Source organism: Salvelinus fontinalis, chromosome 28 (genome assembly GCF_029448725.1).
Source record: "Salvelinus fontinalis isolate EN_2023a chromosome 28, ASM2944872v1, whole genome shotgun sequence".
Classification (NCBI taxonomy): domain Eukaryota; kingdom Metazoa; phylum Chordata; class Actinopteri; order Salmoniformes; family Salmonidae; genus Salvelinus; species Salvelinus fontinalis.
The window spans coordinates 30,871,289-30,887,919 of NC_074692.1; the positions used below are offsets into that span (position 1 = coordinate 30,871,289).

General features: G+C 40.6%; 1 protein-coding gene across 3 annotated transcripts in view; it reads left to right on the forward strand.

The window, feature by feature from the left end:
• Positions 1-16,631, forward strand: part of LOC129826580 (dual specificity testis-specific protein kinase 1-like) — a 64,460-nt gene that overhangs the window by 20,295 nt on the left and 27,534 nt on the right. For 2 of the 3 annotated variants that reach the window (XM_055887478.1, XM_055887479.1), the window contains 4 exons: positions 723-931; positions 1,875-1,996; positions 8,914-8,962; positions 12,073-12,222. In XM_055887478.1, coding sequence (XP_055743453.1) covers positions 723-931; positions 1,875-1,996; positions 8,914-8,962; positions 12,073-12,222 — 530 coding nt within the window. The remainder of the gene's footprint in view (positions 1-722; positions 932-1,874; positions 1,997-8,913; positions 8,963-12,072; positions 12,223-16,631) is intronic. The other variant, XM_055887481.1, reaches the window with a different exon arrangement.

The window sequence follows — 16,631 nt, forward strand, 5'->3', positions numbered from 1 at the left end:
TTGCCTAACGATTGCGTCTGAAGCTGGGCTTGCAGCACAACTATTTTCGCCTTAAGGCGATCGTTCTCCTGTATATTATGAGTACAGCGACTGCAATTAGAAGACATCATGTTAATGTTACTACTTAGCTTCGGTTGTTGAAGGTGTTGACGAACCATGTCCAGATAAAGCGTCCGGAGTGAAAAGGTTGCTCTCATTCAGATGCTCTCATTAAAATGAATAGAACCCCTCTCGATCTTTCTTGTTATTATTAGCCTGGAGGGAAAACAAGTCACTTGATTAGTCAGCTACACTGGACAGTCTCTCACCTGTGTTGCCCAGGCCTGCTACACTATTTTAAGGAACCATTATTCATGTCTCTTTGTTTCATTCCATAAAGGGGAGGCACGTTCTATCCCATTGAGCTAATGAGCGTAGATGTAATTATTGTCCGCTCTCTCTTTCATCCACTCTACTTTGATTCGACATAGCGTTATTTGGGGTTATTGCAGACTTTTTGTAAGGACAGGCATTCTCTCAATGTAATCTGTCACAGAGGTGAGGGGTGTGACTAACAAGTGTGTGTGTGTGTGTGTGTGTGTGTGTGTGTGTGTGTGTGTGTGTGTGTGTGTGTGTGTGTGTGTGTGTGTGTGTGTGTGTGTGTGTGTGTGTGTGTGTGTGTGTGTGTGTGTGTGTGTGTGTGTGTGTTCATGTGTATTTGTGTGTGTGTGTCTACCTTATAGCAGACATCACTCCCCACTCCAGGATGTGTGACTGTGACGTGGATGTGTCCTCAGAGCCCACCAGCCCCAGGCTCTATGGTGAGTCCTCTGACAAATACTACCATGTGGACCGCTGGCAGAAGCTCCGCACCGCCGTCCGCAAGCTGGAGTTCTGGGAGAACTTCACCGCCGAGCTCATCGGGAGTGGCTTCTTCTCCAAAGTCTACAAGGTACCTGGTTCCTCCCTAGCCATCTGTAGTGAACCTAGCATACATCCCAAATGGCACCCTACTACCTATATAGTGCACTCCTTTTGACCAGAGCCCTATGGGCCCTGGTAAAAATAGCGTACTATATACACAATAGGGTTCCATTTGCGCTACATATTTAAGACAAAGCATGTTTTGTGTTGGATCTAATTGGAACATAGGGGCCAGGAATGCCTGAGCATACTGGCCATCAATCTGTTTAATTTTGTTTGATGATTTAATCACGATGAAATAATGGAGTCGTTAATTAATTTACCTGCAAAAACAGCTCCTTTCAGACAGTCACTTAAAATGCTTTTTGTACAGGTTACATTACTAGGTCTTGAGCAGGTTTTTTACTGGTTAAACTGTAAAAACGTGTCTGTTTCTCTCAGGTAATTCACAGTACTGTGAAATAACTCTTGTTTGTTTCTCTCAGGTGATTCACAGTACTGTGAAATAACTCTTGTGTGTTTCTCTCAGGTGATTCACAGTACTGTGAAATAACTCTTGTTTGTTTCTCTCAGGTGAATCACAGTATTCTGAAATAACTCTTGTCTGTTTCTCTCAGGTGATTCACAGTACTGTGAAATAACTCTTGTCTGTTTCTCTCAGGTGATTCACAGTACTGTGAAATAACTCCTTGTTTGTTTCTCTCAGGTGATTCACAGTACTGTGAAATATCTCTTGTTATGTTTCTCTCAGGTGATTCACAGTACTGTGAAATAACTCTTGTGTGTTTCTCTCAGGTGATTCACAGTATTCTGAAATAACTCTTGTGTGTTTCTCTCAGATGATTCACAGTACTGTGAAATAACTCTTGTGTGTTTCTCTCAGGTGATTCACAGTACTATGAAATAACTCTTGTTTGTTTCTCTCAGGTGATTCACAGTACTGTGAAATAACTCTTGTCTGTTTCTCTTAGGTGATTCACAGTACGAGCCGTAAGGTGATGGTGGTGAAGATCTATAAGAATGATGTGGACCAGGATAGCATTGTGCGTGAGATCAGCCTACTGCAAAAACTCTCCCATCCCAACATAGTCAGGTATTAGTCAGTTACACCTTTTTGTGGTGACGACTTATAATATTTGGTATATGACCTTATTGATACCATGTAAGAATTTTGCATCATTGCTTATTAATTAAAATAAATATTAATAGATGCATTGTACCAATCAAATAAATGTAATAAATTAAATGAAAATTGTTTACATAAGATTAAGCCTGATAAGCTTATAAGGTTTGATTTATGTAAGATTATCTGTGTTAGTACAGGGCATACACTATGAATGGGAATGCTGGGAAGCTTTGTGTACTTTATGTCGTGCAGTCAATGGCTCCAGAACATAATAATCTAGTAGTCACAGAGGCCTATTCTACCCATCTGAAGTGGTTACATGAGATAGTTTCAAGTGGATGTTATGACACGCACCACAGAATCACGGCATACCTTTCCTGAATTCCAATCCAAAATATAGGGTATTATACTGCATACTGTACTTCCAGTCATACTTATGCTAAATATAGCTACCCAGAAATCACCTTTGTCTCAAGACATCTCCAGACAGCTTATTTATATGTCTAAAGATGTCTCAAGACATGTCTCAATACATCTCCAGACATCTTCAATTATATGTCTTAACATGTCTCAAGACATCTCCAGACATCTTCATTTATATGTCTTAAAACTTCTTATGGCTGAGACCCTGCTAACAGGATCGACTTGACAACAGCCAGTGAAAGTGCAGGGCGCCAAATTCAAACAACATAAATCTCATAATTAAACTTCCTCAAACATACAAGTATTTTACACCATTTTAAAGATAAACTTGTTGTTAATCCCACCACAGTGTCCGATTTCAAAAAGGCTTTACGATGAAAGCACACCATCTGATTATGTTAGGTCAGTACCAAGTCACAGAAAAACAGCCATTTTTCCAGCCAAAGAGAGGAGTCACAAAAGGCAGAAACAGAGATAAAATTAATAACTAACCTTTGATGATCTTCATCAGATGACACTCATAGGACTTCATGTTACACAATACATGTATGTTTTGTTCGATAAAGTTCATATTTATATCCAAAAATCTTAGTTTACATTGGCACGTTATGTTCAGTAATGTTTTGCCTCCAAAACATCCGGTGATTTTGCAGAGAGCCACATCAATTTACAGAAATACTCATAATAAACATTGATAAGAGATGCAAGTATTATACATGGAACTTTAGATAAACTTCTCCTTAAAACCTCTAACGCCTCCCTAACCCGGATCCGGGATCCCCCCCAACACAAAAGCTGACTAGCATAGCCAAGCCTAAAGTTACAGGGATATCATAAAATAAAATGTTCATGAAATCACAAGTCCAAGACACCAAATGAAAGATACAGATATTGTGATTCAAGCCATCATCTCTGATTTGTAAAATGTTTTACAGGGAAGACACAATATGTAAATCTATTAGCTAACCACTGTCAGCAAAAGACAACAATTTTCTTGCTCCACCATTTTCTTACTGCATCAGTAGCTATCACCAATTCGGCCAAATAAAGATATTGATAGCCACTAACCAAGAAAAAACCTCATCAGATGACAGTCTGATAACATATTTATTGTATAGGATAGGTTTTGTTAGAAAAATGTGCATATTTCAGGTATAAATCATAGTTTACAATTGCACCCACCATCACAACTCGACTAGAAAAAATACAGAGAGCAACGTGTATTACCTAATTACTAATCATAAAACATTTCTTAAAAATACACAGCGTACACTAATGAAAAGACAAAGATCCTGTGAATCCAGACAATATTTCAGATTTTCTAAGTGTCTTACAGCGAAAACACAATAAATCGTTATATTACCATAGCACATGTGCAAACATTACCCCAGCATTGATTCACGGCAAAAAGAGCGATAGCATTATCACCACCAAAATGTATTAATTTTTTCACTAACCTTCTCAGAATTCTTCAGATGACACTCCTGTAACATCATATTACAACATACATATAGAGTTTGTTCGAAAATGTGCATATTTAGCCACCAAAATCATGGTTAGACAATGAGAAAAGTAGCCAAGCTGGTCAGAAAATGTCGGGCGCCATATTAGACAGTGATCTAGTCTTATACATAAATACTCATAAACTTGACTAAAAAATACAGGGTGGACAGCGATTGATAGACAATTTAATTCTTAATGCAATCGCTGAATTACATTTTTTAAATTATCCTTACTTTTCAATACAGGTTGCGCCAAGCGAAGCTACACCAAACAAAATGGCGGCATAAGCGTTCAACATTTTTCGACAGAAACACGATTTATCATCATAAATAGTTCTTACTATGAGCTGTTCTTCCATCAGAATCTTGGGCAATGAATCCTTTCTCCGGTCTAATCGTCTTTTGGTCGAAAGATGTCCTCTTGTCCCGTCGAAATGGCCACTAACGTTCACCATGCACTCGAAAAGTGCCCAGCTCCTCAAAGTGCATCACACAGAAATGCCATAAAATCGCCCTAAACGGATATAAATTGCTATAAAACGGTTCAAATTAACTACCTTATGATGCTTTTAACACCTATAACGAGTAAAAACATGACCGGAGAAATATTACTGGCTAAACAACAGCTTGGAAGGAGGCAAGTCCGATGTCCATCGTGCGTCAGGCGCAGGCAGGAAAAGAAAGCTACTTCCGGTCTTTGGTGTTTTATAGAGGCCCTGATTGCGCAATCGACTCCATTCAAAGCGTCACCACGTACTTACATCCAGAGGAAGACGTAGGCATTGTTTGTTTCTCCATAGCATTTACAGGGACTTTACAACCGACCTGGGAACAGGGGCCAAGATTTCTGAAATCTCACTCCCTGTCATGAAAAGTGCTGTAGAAGGAGTTCTGTTTCACTCAGAGACAAAATTCCAACGGCTATAGAAACTAGACAGTATTTTCTATCCAATAATAATAATAATATGCATATTGTACGAGCAAGAATTGAGTAGGAAGCCGTTTAATCTGAAGACCGATTTATGCTAAGTCGAAACAGCACCCCCTATATTCGCAAGAAGTTAATGCAACCGCTGTGTCACATTTAAAAAAAATAATACGCAAAATGCACACCATGCAATAATCTGAGTACGGCGCTCAGACACAAAACCAAGCCATACAGGTACCCGCCATGTTGTGGAGTCAACAGAAGTCAGAAGTAGCATTATAAATATTCACTTACCTTTGATGATCTTCATCAGAATGCACTCCCATGAATCCCAGTTCCACAATAAATATTTGTTTTGTTCATAATTTATGTCCAAATATCTCCTTTTTTGTTTGTGCGTTTAGTTCCAAAGTCCAAATTGATGACGCGCAGGCCAGACGAAAAGTCAAAAAATTCCATTACAGTTCGTAGAAACATGTCAACCGATGAATAGAATCAATCTTTAGGATGTTTTTAACATAAATCTTCAATAACGTTTCAACCAGAGAATTCCTTTGTCTGTAGAAATGCGATGTAACGCAGCTAACTCTCACGGGGGGCGCGCCTGAGTGAGCTCGTGGCACTCTGCCAGAGCCCTGACTCAAACAGCTCCCATTCCCCCTCCTTTACAGTAGAAGCATCAAACAAGGTTCTAAAGACTGTTGAAGTGGAAGCCTTAGGAAGTGCAATATGACCCCATAGACACTGTATATTGGATAGGCAAACCTACAAACCTCAGATGTCCCACTTCCTGTTTGGATTTTTTCTCAGGTTTTTGCCTGCCATATGAGTTCTGTTATACTCACAGACATCATTCAAACAGTTTTAGAAACTTCAGAGTGTTTTCTATCCAAATCTACTGATAATATGCATATCTTAGCTTCTGGGACTGAGTAGCAGGCAGTTTACTCTGGGCACCTTATTCATCCAAGCTACTCAATACTGCCCCCAGCCATAAGAAGTTAACATGTCTCAAGACATCTCAAGACATCTCCAGACATCTTCATTTATATGTCTCAAGACATCTCCAGACATCTTCATTTATATGTCTTAACATGTCTCAAGACATGGTGATGACTGGGTATATATACACATGCTGCTGAGTCTGTGAGGTGCAGTAATGGCCACAGCAGGAGGGACATAGTACTACCTTGTCACATAGGCCAGCTCTACACTTATGAAGTGGTTACATAAGGTGTGAAGGCATTGTGTTTGTCCAAGCAATCTTATTTTAGCCTTTCTTTCAAGGCCACAGTATCAGTGGTTATTTAACAGCACAGTTTATCTGCTGAGGTCAGAGCATAGAGAGTCAATGATGAAAGTGAATATGAGTCCAATGCAATATGTACCTGGCAAAAATAGGGCATCCAGCCCTCTGTGAGTGGGCCCTACTCAAACAATGATGTGAATATCTGAATAATTTCTAATGTTGGAGCCTGAGAACATTGCCTTCCTCAGACACAGTGCTCCAAACCCAAATGGAACCCGATTCCCTATATAGTAAACTACTTTAAACCAGGGCCCATAGGGTGCAATTTGGAACTTACTCACTGTGAGAATGGCAATGTTATCAGGCTCCAACGTCAGAGCATTATAAGGAGACTGATATGTTCGGTGGTTTTATGTAAGCCGTTGGTAATAACCTTTCAGTCAAGGTATACTGTAAACCAGTGTCTGGAATGGATGTCGTTTTGAGGTTGTTAATCTCGGGTGAGCACTGACCACCAGCGAGTTTCTTGATGTTGTTTCTGTTCACAAGAGCCTAGGTTGTTGTTGAATGTCTGGCTCAGCTGGTCCTCAAAACATTTTTCAGCCCTGAGCATCTTATCCTCTACTTCATCACCATCCCTGATCCGGGGGCATCCTCATCAGTAAAAAAGCTGACTAGCATAGCCTAGCAAAGCGCCACAAGTAAATACTAGCATATAAATATCATGAAATCACAAGTCCAATCAAGCAAATGAAAGATACACATCTTGTGAATCCAGCCATCATTTCCGATTTTTAAAATGTTTTACAGCGAAAACACAATATGTATTTATATTAGCTAACCACAATAGCAAAAGACTCAACTGCATATTTTCACCATTTTTTTACAGCATAGGTAGCTATCACAAAAACGACCAAATAGAGATATAATTAGTCACTAACCAAGAAACAACTTCATCAGATGACATGTTATACAATAAATCTATGTTTTGTTCGAAAATATGCATATTTGAAGTATAAATCATAGTTTTACATTGCAGCTACAATCACAAATAGCACCGAAGCAGCAAGAATAATTACAGAGAGCAACGTGAAATACCTAAACACTCATCATAAAACATTTATGAAAAATACGTGGTGTACAGCAAATGAAAGATAAACATCTTGTGAATCCAGCCAATATTTCCGATTTTTTAAGTGTTTTACAGCGAAAACACAATATAGCATTATATTAGCTTACCACAATAGCCAAACACACAACCGCATTCATTCACCGCAAAGGTAGCGATCGCAAAAAACCATCAAAATATATAAAATTAATCACTAACCTTGACCAACTTCATCAGATGACAGTCCTATAACATCAGGTTATACAATACACTTATGTTTTGTTCGAAAATGTGCATATTTTGAGCTGAAAACCGTGGTTATACATTGTGAAAATGTAGCAACTTTTTCCCAGAATCTCCGGATATATTTCTGACACTCACCTAATCTGACCAAATAACTCATCATAAACTTTACTAAAAAATACATGATGGACAGCAAATGAAAGATACACTAGTTCTTAATGCAATCACCGTGTTAGATTTTTTAAAATAACTTTACCATAACAAACAGCTTGCGTTATAGCGAGACAGCGCCCGCAAAAAGGAAGGAAAATACGACTAAACATTTTCCACAGAAATACGAAATAACATCATAAATGGTTCTTACTTTTGCTGAGCTTCCATCAGAATCTTGTACAAGGAGTCCTTTGTCCAGAATAAATCGTTGTTTGGTTTTAGAATGTCCTCGTCTCCTGTCGAATTAGCAACCTTAGCTAGCCAAGTGGCGCGAAGATGTCCATCTTCACCTAACGCAGAGAACGGAAAACTCCAAAACTCCCGATAAACGTTGAATAATCTGATAAAACTATATTGAAAAAACATACTTTACGATGATATTATCACGTGTATCAAATAAAATCAAAGCCGGAGATATTAGCCGTCTATACCGAACGCTTTTCAGAAGCCAATGCTGATGTCCTTCCCGCGCCTTCAAAGACAATGAAATTGTGATCACGTCATTCCAAGAGCTCTTGTTCGACCTCAGATCAAGCTAGACACCCCATTCCACCTCCCACTGCCTGTTGACATCTAGTGGAAGGCGTATGAAGTGCATGTATATCCATAGATTTCAAGCAAATGAATAGGAAGGCCCTGGAACAGAGCCTCGATTTCAGATTTTTCACTTCCTGTCAGGAAGTTTGCTGCAAAATGAGTTCTGTTTTACTCACAGATATAATTCAAACGGTTTTAGAAACTTGAGAGTGTTTTCTATCCAAATGTAATAATAATATGCATATTGTACGATCTAGAATAGAGTACGAGGCAGTTTAATTTGGGCACGATTTTTTACAAAGTGAAAACAGCACCCCCATATTGACAAGAAGTTTAAGTAACTTATTGTATATTATGACCTGGGAGACAGATTGTGTGAAGACCGGTGGGGCCAGGAGTGGTGGTCTTATTAACCACTCAACCATCTTCAAGTACATCGATTGTACAGTATATTCTAAATGTTATTATGATTACACATCATAATTCTGTTGTCCATATAAAATCAAAGTTTACTGGTCACACACATATTCAGCAGATGTTTTTGCAGGTGTAGCGAAATGCTTGTGGTGCTGGCTCCAACAGTGCAGTAGTATCTAACAATTCACAATAATACACAAATCTAAAAGTAAAAGAATGGAAATAAGAAATATATGAATAATATATTGTTGTGATTTATTCTAGGTATCTGGGGATATGTGTGAAGGAAGATAAACTCTACCCTATTTTAGAGGTGAGTGTTACTTTCTCCACCTTGTACGGATGACGACTTCACACTGAGATGAGTGGGGAGACACACTGTCTGTTTTTAGGACATGTATCCTGTACGTATAGAAGGTTGGGTTGTGTGTGAGCCGCTCCATCTGGGCAAATATGGCCTGTAGCGACTGAAACATGTTGGGTTTTACAATAAAGAAGCAGTTTTATCTACTTCCCATAGTTGCTGAATTTCCTCTTAACTTCAGTTTCCTACTCAATTCTTGCCCCTTGGTTGGAGAGCCAGGTGTGGCAGTGTTCCTTATCCTTTCAACTCAACTCTTATTTCCAGGTCTGTTTCAGTATGTGGGGCTAATCCAATGAGGTGTCTATCTGTTTGTGTGTTAGTGGGGGTTGATGGGATGTCTGTATGTTTCAGTATGTTAGTGGGGGTTGATGGGGTGTCTATCTGTTTCAGTATGTAAGTGGCGGTTGATGGAGTGTCTATCAGTTTCAGTATGTTAGTGGGGGTTGATGGAGTGTCTATCTGTTTCAGTATGTGAGGCTGACAGGCTGTCTATCTGTTTCAGTATGTAAGTGGGGGTTGATGGGGTGTCTATCTGTTTCAGTATGTTAGTGGGGGTGGATGGAGTGTCTATCAGTTTCAGTATGTTAGTGGGGGTTGATGGAGTGTCTATCTGTTTCAGTATGTGAGGCTGACAGGCTGTCTATCTGTTTCAGTATGTAAGTGGGGGTTGATGGGGTGTCTATCTGTTTCAGTATGTTAGTGGGGGTGGATGGAGTGTCTATCTGTTTCAGTATGTTAGTGGGGGTTGATGGGGTGTCTATCTGTTTCAGTATGTAAGTGGGGGTGGATGGAGTGTCTATCTGTTTCAGTATGTTAGTGGGGGTTGATGGGGTGTCTATCTGTTTCAGTATGTTAGTGGGGGTTGATGGGGTGTCTATCTGTTTCAGTATGTTAGTGGGGGTGGATGGGGTGTCTATCTGTTTCAGTATGTTAGTGGGGGTTGATGGGGTATCTATCTGTTTCAGTATGTTAGTGGGGGTTGATGGGGTGTCTATCTGTTTCAGTATGTTAGTGGGGGTTGATGGGGTGTCTATCTGTTTCAGTATGTTAGTGGGGGTTGATGGGGTGTCTATCTGTTTCAGTATGTTAGTGGGGGTTGATGGGGTGTCTATCTGTTTCAGTATGTTAGTGGGGGTTGATGGGGTGTCTATCTGTTTCAGTATGTAAGTGGGGGTTGATGGGGTGTCTATCTGTTTCAGTATGTTAGTGGGGGTTGATGGGGTGTCTATCTGTTTCAGTATGTGAGGCTGACAGGCTGTCTATCTGTTTCAGTATGTAAGTGGGGGTTGATGGGGTGTCTATCTGTTTCAGTATGTGAGGCTGACAGGCTGTCTATCTGTTTCAGTATGTAAGTGGGGGTTGATGGAGTGTCTATCTGTTTCAGTATGTGAGGCTGACAGGCTGTCTATCTGTTTCAGTATGTAAGTGGGGGTTGATGGGGTGTCTATCTGTTTCAGTATGTTAGTGGGGGTTGATGGGGTGTCTATCTGTTTCAGTATGTTAGTGGGGGTTGATGGGGTGTCTATCTGTTTCAGTATGTTAGTGGGGGTTGATGGGGTGTCAATCTGTTTCAGTATGTTAGTGGGGGTTGATGGGGTGTCTATCTGTTTCAGTATGTAAGTGGGGGTTGATGGGGTGTCTATCTGTTTCAGTATGTTAGTGGGGGTTGATGGGGTGTCTATCTGTTTCAGTATGTGAGGCTGACAGGCTGTCTATCTGTTTCAGTATGTTAGTGGGGGTTGATGGGGTGTCTATCTGTTTCAGTATGTTAGTGGGGGTTGATGGGGTGTCTATCTGTTTCAGTATGTTAGTGGGGGTTGATGGGGTGTCTATCTGTTTCAGTATGTTAGTGGGGGTTGATGGGGTGTCTATCTGTTTCAGTATGTTAGTGGGGGTTGATGGGGTGTCTATCTGTTTCAGTATGTTAGTGGGGGTTGATGGGCTGTCTATCTGTTTCAGTATGTTAGTGGGGGTTGATGGGGTGTCTATCTGTTTCAGTATGTAAGTGGGGGTTGATGGGGTGTCTATCTGTTTCAGTATGTTAGTGGGGGTTGATGTGGTGTCTATCTGTTTCAGTATGTGAGGCTGACAGGCTGTCTATCTGTTTCAGTATGTTAGTGGGGGTTGATGGGGTGTCTATCTGTTTCAGTATGTTAGTGGGAGTTGATGGGGTGTCTATCTGTTTCAGTATGTTAGTGGGGGTGGATGGAGTGTCTATCTGTTTCAGTATGTGAGGCTGACAGGCTGTCTATCTGTTTCAGTATGTTAGTGGGGGTGGATGGAGTGTCTATCTGTTTCAGTATGTGAGGCTGACAGGCTGTCTATCTGTTTCAGTATGTTAGTGGGGGTTGATGGAGTGTCTATCTGTTTCAGTATGTTAGTGGGGGTGGATGGAGTGTCTATCTGTTTCAGTATGTGAGGCTGACAGGCTGTCTATCTGTTTCAGTATGTAAGTGGGGGTTGATGGGGTGTCCATCTGTTTCAGTATGTTAGTGGGGGTGGATGGAGTGTCTATCTGTTTCAGTATGTTAGTGGGGGTGGATGGGGTGTCTATCTGTTTCAGTATGTAAGTGGGGGTGGATGGGGTGTCTATCTGTTTCAGTATGTTAGTGGGGGTGGATGGAGTGTCTATCTGTTTCAGTATGTGAGGCTGACAGGCTGTCTATCTGTTTCAGTATGTTAGTGCGGGTTGATGGAGTGTCTATCTGTTTCAGTATGTTAGTGGGGGTGGATGGAGTGTCTATCTGTTTCAGTATGTTAGTGGGGGTTGATGGGGTGTCTATCTGTTTCAGTATGTTAGTGGGGGTTGATGGGGTGTCTATCTGTTTCAGTATGTTAGTGGGGGTGGATGGGGTGTCTATCTGTTTCAGTATGTTAGTGGGGGTTGATGGAGTGTCTATCTGTTTCAGTATGTTAGTGGGGGTGGATGGGGTGTCTATCTGTTTCAGTATGTTAGTGGGGTTGATGGGGTGTCTATCTGTTTCAGTATGTGAGGCTGACAGGCTGTCTATCTGTTTCAGTATGTTAGTGGGGGTTGATGGAGTGTCTATCTGTTTCAGTATGTTAGTGGAGGATGTCTGGAGGAACTGTTGGCCAGGAAGGATGTGTCTCTGTGCTGGAGGGAGAAGGTGGACCTGGCCTGTGACATCACCAGAGGAATGATCTACCTGCATTACAAGAACATCTACCACAGGGACCTCAACTCCAAGGTACAGTAGACCAGGAGAAAATCCCACCCACATCTACATTACCACAGGGACCTCAACTCCAAGGTACAGTCGACCAGGAGAAAATCCCACCCACATCTACATTACCACAGGGACCTCAACTCCAAGGTACAGTAGACCAGGAGAAAATCCCACCCACATCTACATTACCACAGGGACCTCAACTCCAAGGTACAGTAGACCAGGGGACAACCCCACCCACATCTACCACAGGGACCTCAACTCCAAGGTACAGTAGTCCAGGGGAAAACCCCACCCACATATATTGTAGATTATTGTTGTATTTGTGGTGCATAGACCACAAAGTAACCCGGAAAGTGAAAAGGAAAATAAGGAAGGTCCGCACTCAGCATTTGCAGTGAAAGAAAGAGGAAACTGTAAGGGATGTTACCTCACACATTGGCTGTGTCTGAAATGGCATCCTACTCCCTATATAGTGCACTACTTTTGGCCTGGCTACAGCCACTGACTGATCTCTTTGACATTAGGAAAACCCCTACTCTTACGACAAACTTTAGTAACATCGGAGCTGTGACATCATGTAATGATCACATTGGCAGGTCTCCCTTGTAAAAGAGGTCTTCTGACCTCAATGGGACTTCCTGGATAAATAATGGTTAACCTGTCTAGCGGCACCCCCCCCACATTCCACTGAAAAGGCAGAGCCGCGAAATTAAAAAAAAACATTTTTTTTAAATATTTAACTTTCACACATTAAAGTCCAATACAGCTAATGAAAGACACAGATCGTGTGAATCCAGCCAACATGTCCGATTTTTAAAATGTTTTACAAGGAAGACACAATATGTAAAGATATAAATCTATTAGCTAAACTCATTAGCATAAGACACCATCTTTTATTTGTCCACCAACACCAGTAGCTATCACCAATTCGGCTAAACTAAGATATTGATAGCCACTAACCAAGAAAAAAACTCATCAGATGACAGTCTGATAACATATTCATGGTATAGGATAGGTTTTGTTAGAAAAATGTGCATATTTCAGGTAGATGTCATAGTTTACAATTGCACCCACCGTCACAAATGGACTAGAATAAATATATAGAGCAACGTGTTTACCTAATTACTAATCATCAAACATTTCGTAAAAATACACAGCATACACTAATCGAAAGACACAGATCCTGTGAATACAGACAATATTTCAGATTTTCTAAGTGTCTTACAGCGAAAACACAATAAATCGTTATATTAGCATACCACATATGCAAACGTTACCAGAGCATTGATTCTAGCCAAAGAGAGCGATAACGTAAACATCGCCAAAATATATTAATTTTTTCACTAACCTTCTCAGAATTCTTCAGATGACACTCCTGTAACATCACATTACAACATACATATACAGTTTGTTCGAAAATGTGCATATTTAGCCACCAAAATCATGGTTAGACAATGACAAAAGTTGCCCAGCTGGTCAGACAATGTCGTGCGCCATATTAGACAGTGATCTAGTCGTATACATAAATACTCATAAACGTGACAAAAAAATATAGGGTGGACAGCGATTGATAGACAATTTAATTCTTAATACAATCGCTGATTTACATTTTTTTAATTATCCTTACTTTTCAATACAGTTTGCGCCAAGCGAAGCTACGTCTAGCAAGATGGCGTCATAAGCGATTAACATTTCTCGACAGAAACACGATTTATCATAATAAATTGTTCCTACTTTGAGCTGTTCTTCCATCAGAATCTTGGGCAAAGAATTCTTTCTTGGGTCTAATCGTCTTTTGGTCGAAAGCTGTCCTCTTGCCATGTAGAAATGCCCATTGCGTTCGGCATGAACTGGAACCGTGCCCAGAGATTCACAGTGTCTCAGAAATAAATGTCCCAAAATCGCACTAAACGGATATAAATTGCTATAAAACGGTTTAAATTAACCACCTTATGATGTTTTTAACTCCTATAACGAGTAGAAACATGACCGGAGAAATATAACTGGCTACACTAATGCTTGGAAAAAGAGTAGGTCGGTGTCCTCCGCGCGCCTGACGCACCTGGAAAAGAGTTCCTACCTACACGTGTTTTTGTTTTATAGGGGCTGTGATTGCGCAATCGATACCATTCAAATCGTCATCACGTAAAGGCATCCAGGGGAAGACGTAAGCAGTGTCTGTATACTCATAGCAATAACAGTGGCCTTTTAACTGACTCCAGATCAGGGGCCAAAATGTGTGAAATCTGACTCCATGTCAGGGAAATTGCTGTAGAATGAGTTCTGTTCCACTCAGAGACAAAATTTCAACGGCTATAGAAACTAGAGACTGTTTTCTATCCAATAATAATAATAATATGCATATTGTACGATCAAGAATTTAGTAGGAAGCCGTTTCAAAAAATACACGATTTCCATAAATAGTGACAACAGCACCCCCTAGCCTCAACAGGTTAAATAAATTGGTTTTAACTGTTGTGGACAAAGCAGGGAACGGTTGAGTTGAGGTTCATTCAGTAGTCAGACTGAGGCTGAGGATAACTCTCTACCATGTGGAAAAGATATCAGCCTAGAAAAAACGGTTCTCTCTCCCAGTTGCCAGGTTCCACAGAAGTGCAGGTCGGTTATGTTATGTAGAGGGACGAGCAACAAGCACAGTCCATTGTCATGCTAATGTACTCCCACTCTGAGCTTTGTTATTGTACGCATGCACACACACACACACACACAGAGAGACGTGAACACAGACACACCAACAGTCAGTCCCTCTGTCTGGGAAAGTAGGGTCAGTGAGCAATGGATCAATAGTAGAGTCCCGCCACCATCCTGCGCTCTCTCTCTCTCTCTCTCTCTCTCTCTCTCTCTCTCTCTCTCTCTCTCTCTCTCTCTCTGTATCTCTCTCTGTATCTCTCTCTCTCTCTGTATCTCTCTCTCTCTCTGTATCTCGCTATCTCTCTCTCTCTCTCTCTGTCTCTCTGTCTCTCTCTCTGTCTCTCTCTCTCTGTCTCTCGCTCTCTGTCTCTCTCTCTCTCGCTCTCTGTCTCTCTCTCTCTCACTCTCTGTCTCTGTCTCTCTCTCTCTCGCTTTCTCTCTCACCACGTTCCATTTTAACAGCGACTTCTCTCACTCTCTACTAACCATGGAAATACTGGTGGTGACACTGATGTGTTCCATACTGACATTTAGCACGTCACCCAGGGGGACAATCCATTTGGCTCTGGTCTTAATGATGGCATTTTACCGGAAAGTAATTGGTGTTTCTGCAAAGCAGTACTGTTGTTTTTCCCCCTAGACCCCCACTGGTATCATTAGAGTTGGCAAAAGGATGCACACGTCTGTCTTACATCAAACAAACAATTGCTGTCTTCACAATTACAGAGAGTGTTTCAAAAGATCACTGCTAGGATTGATGGCAGAGGCCTATAGGCAAGACAAGGTCTTTTCTCATGTGGAATATGTTTCAATCTCTAAAGAAGGGACTTCAGTCTCTATAAATTACAGTGGATCCAAGCCAGACGTGCAAGGTAATTACAGTTTTTCGCAATTGCTAAAACACAATTTCTGAAACCTTGCTCCATTTCCTGAAAACATTCAACACAAAACCTCATCTTCAAGCACTATTTACATAACCTCTGACTCCTCTCGCAAAATGAAACATTCGCCTCAAAACAGTTTTACCAGTGTTCAGAATCAAACACTGCTCTCAAATCATGAACAAAGTGATCAAAATGATATACACTCTCAAGCAGTCAGTTAACAATACACCGAAGAATAGAAAACACATTGTTCAAAACATACAATTCTCAGGGAGAAGTACATTTTTAATCTAAAAAAATATTCATATTTTTCATACATGTTCTCTCATAGTAGCTCAAAATTGATCAGAAATTACCTCCTCCTTGTATCCCTATTTTTACAGTACTGTACCCTGCATCTCACAAACGTGTCCTTTGTCTCTGTGATCTTGTTCTTTGTTGATTTGAACCTGCAACCAGTCAAAATCTATTGAGCAGTCAGTACTGTTAATAAATGGAAAGCACAATGTTCAGGGCCATACAATTTGTCCAAATCAAATCAAATGTTATTTGTCACATACACATGGTTAGCAGATGTTAATGCGAGTGTAGCGAAATGCTTGTGCTTCTAGTTCCGACAATGCAGTAATAACCAACAAGTAATCTAACCTAACAATTCCACAACTACTACCTTATACACACAAGTGTAAAGGGATAAAGAATATGTACATAAAGATATATGAATGAGTGATGGTACAGAACGGCATAGGCAAGATGCAGTAGATGGTATAGAGTACAGTATATACTTATGAGATGAGTAATGTAGGGTATATAAACATAAAGTGGCATAGTTTAAAGTGGCTAGTGATACATGTATTACATAAAGATGGCAAGATGCAGTAGATGATATAG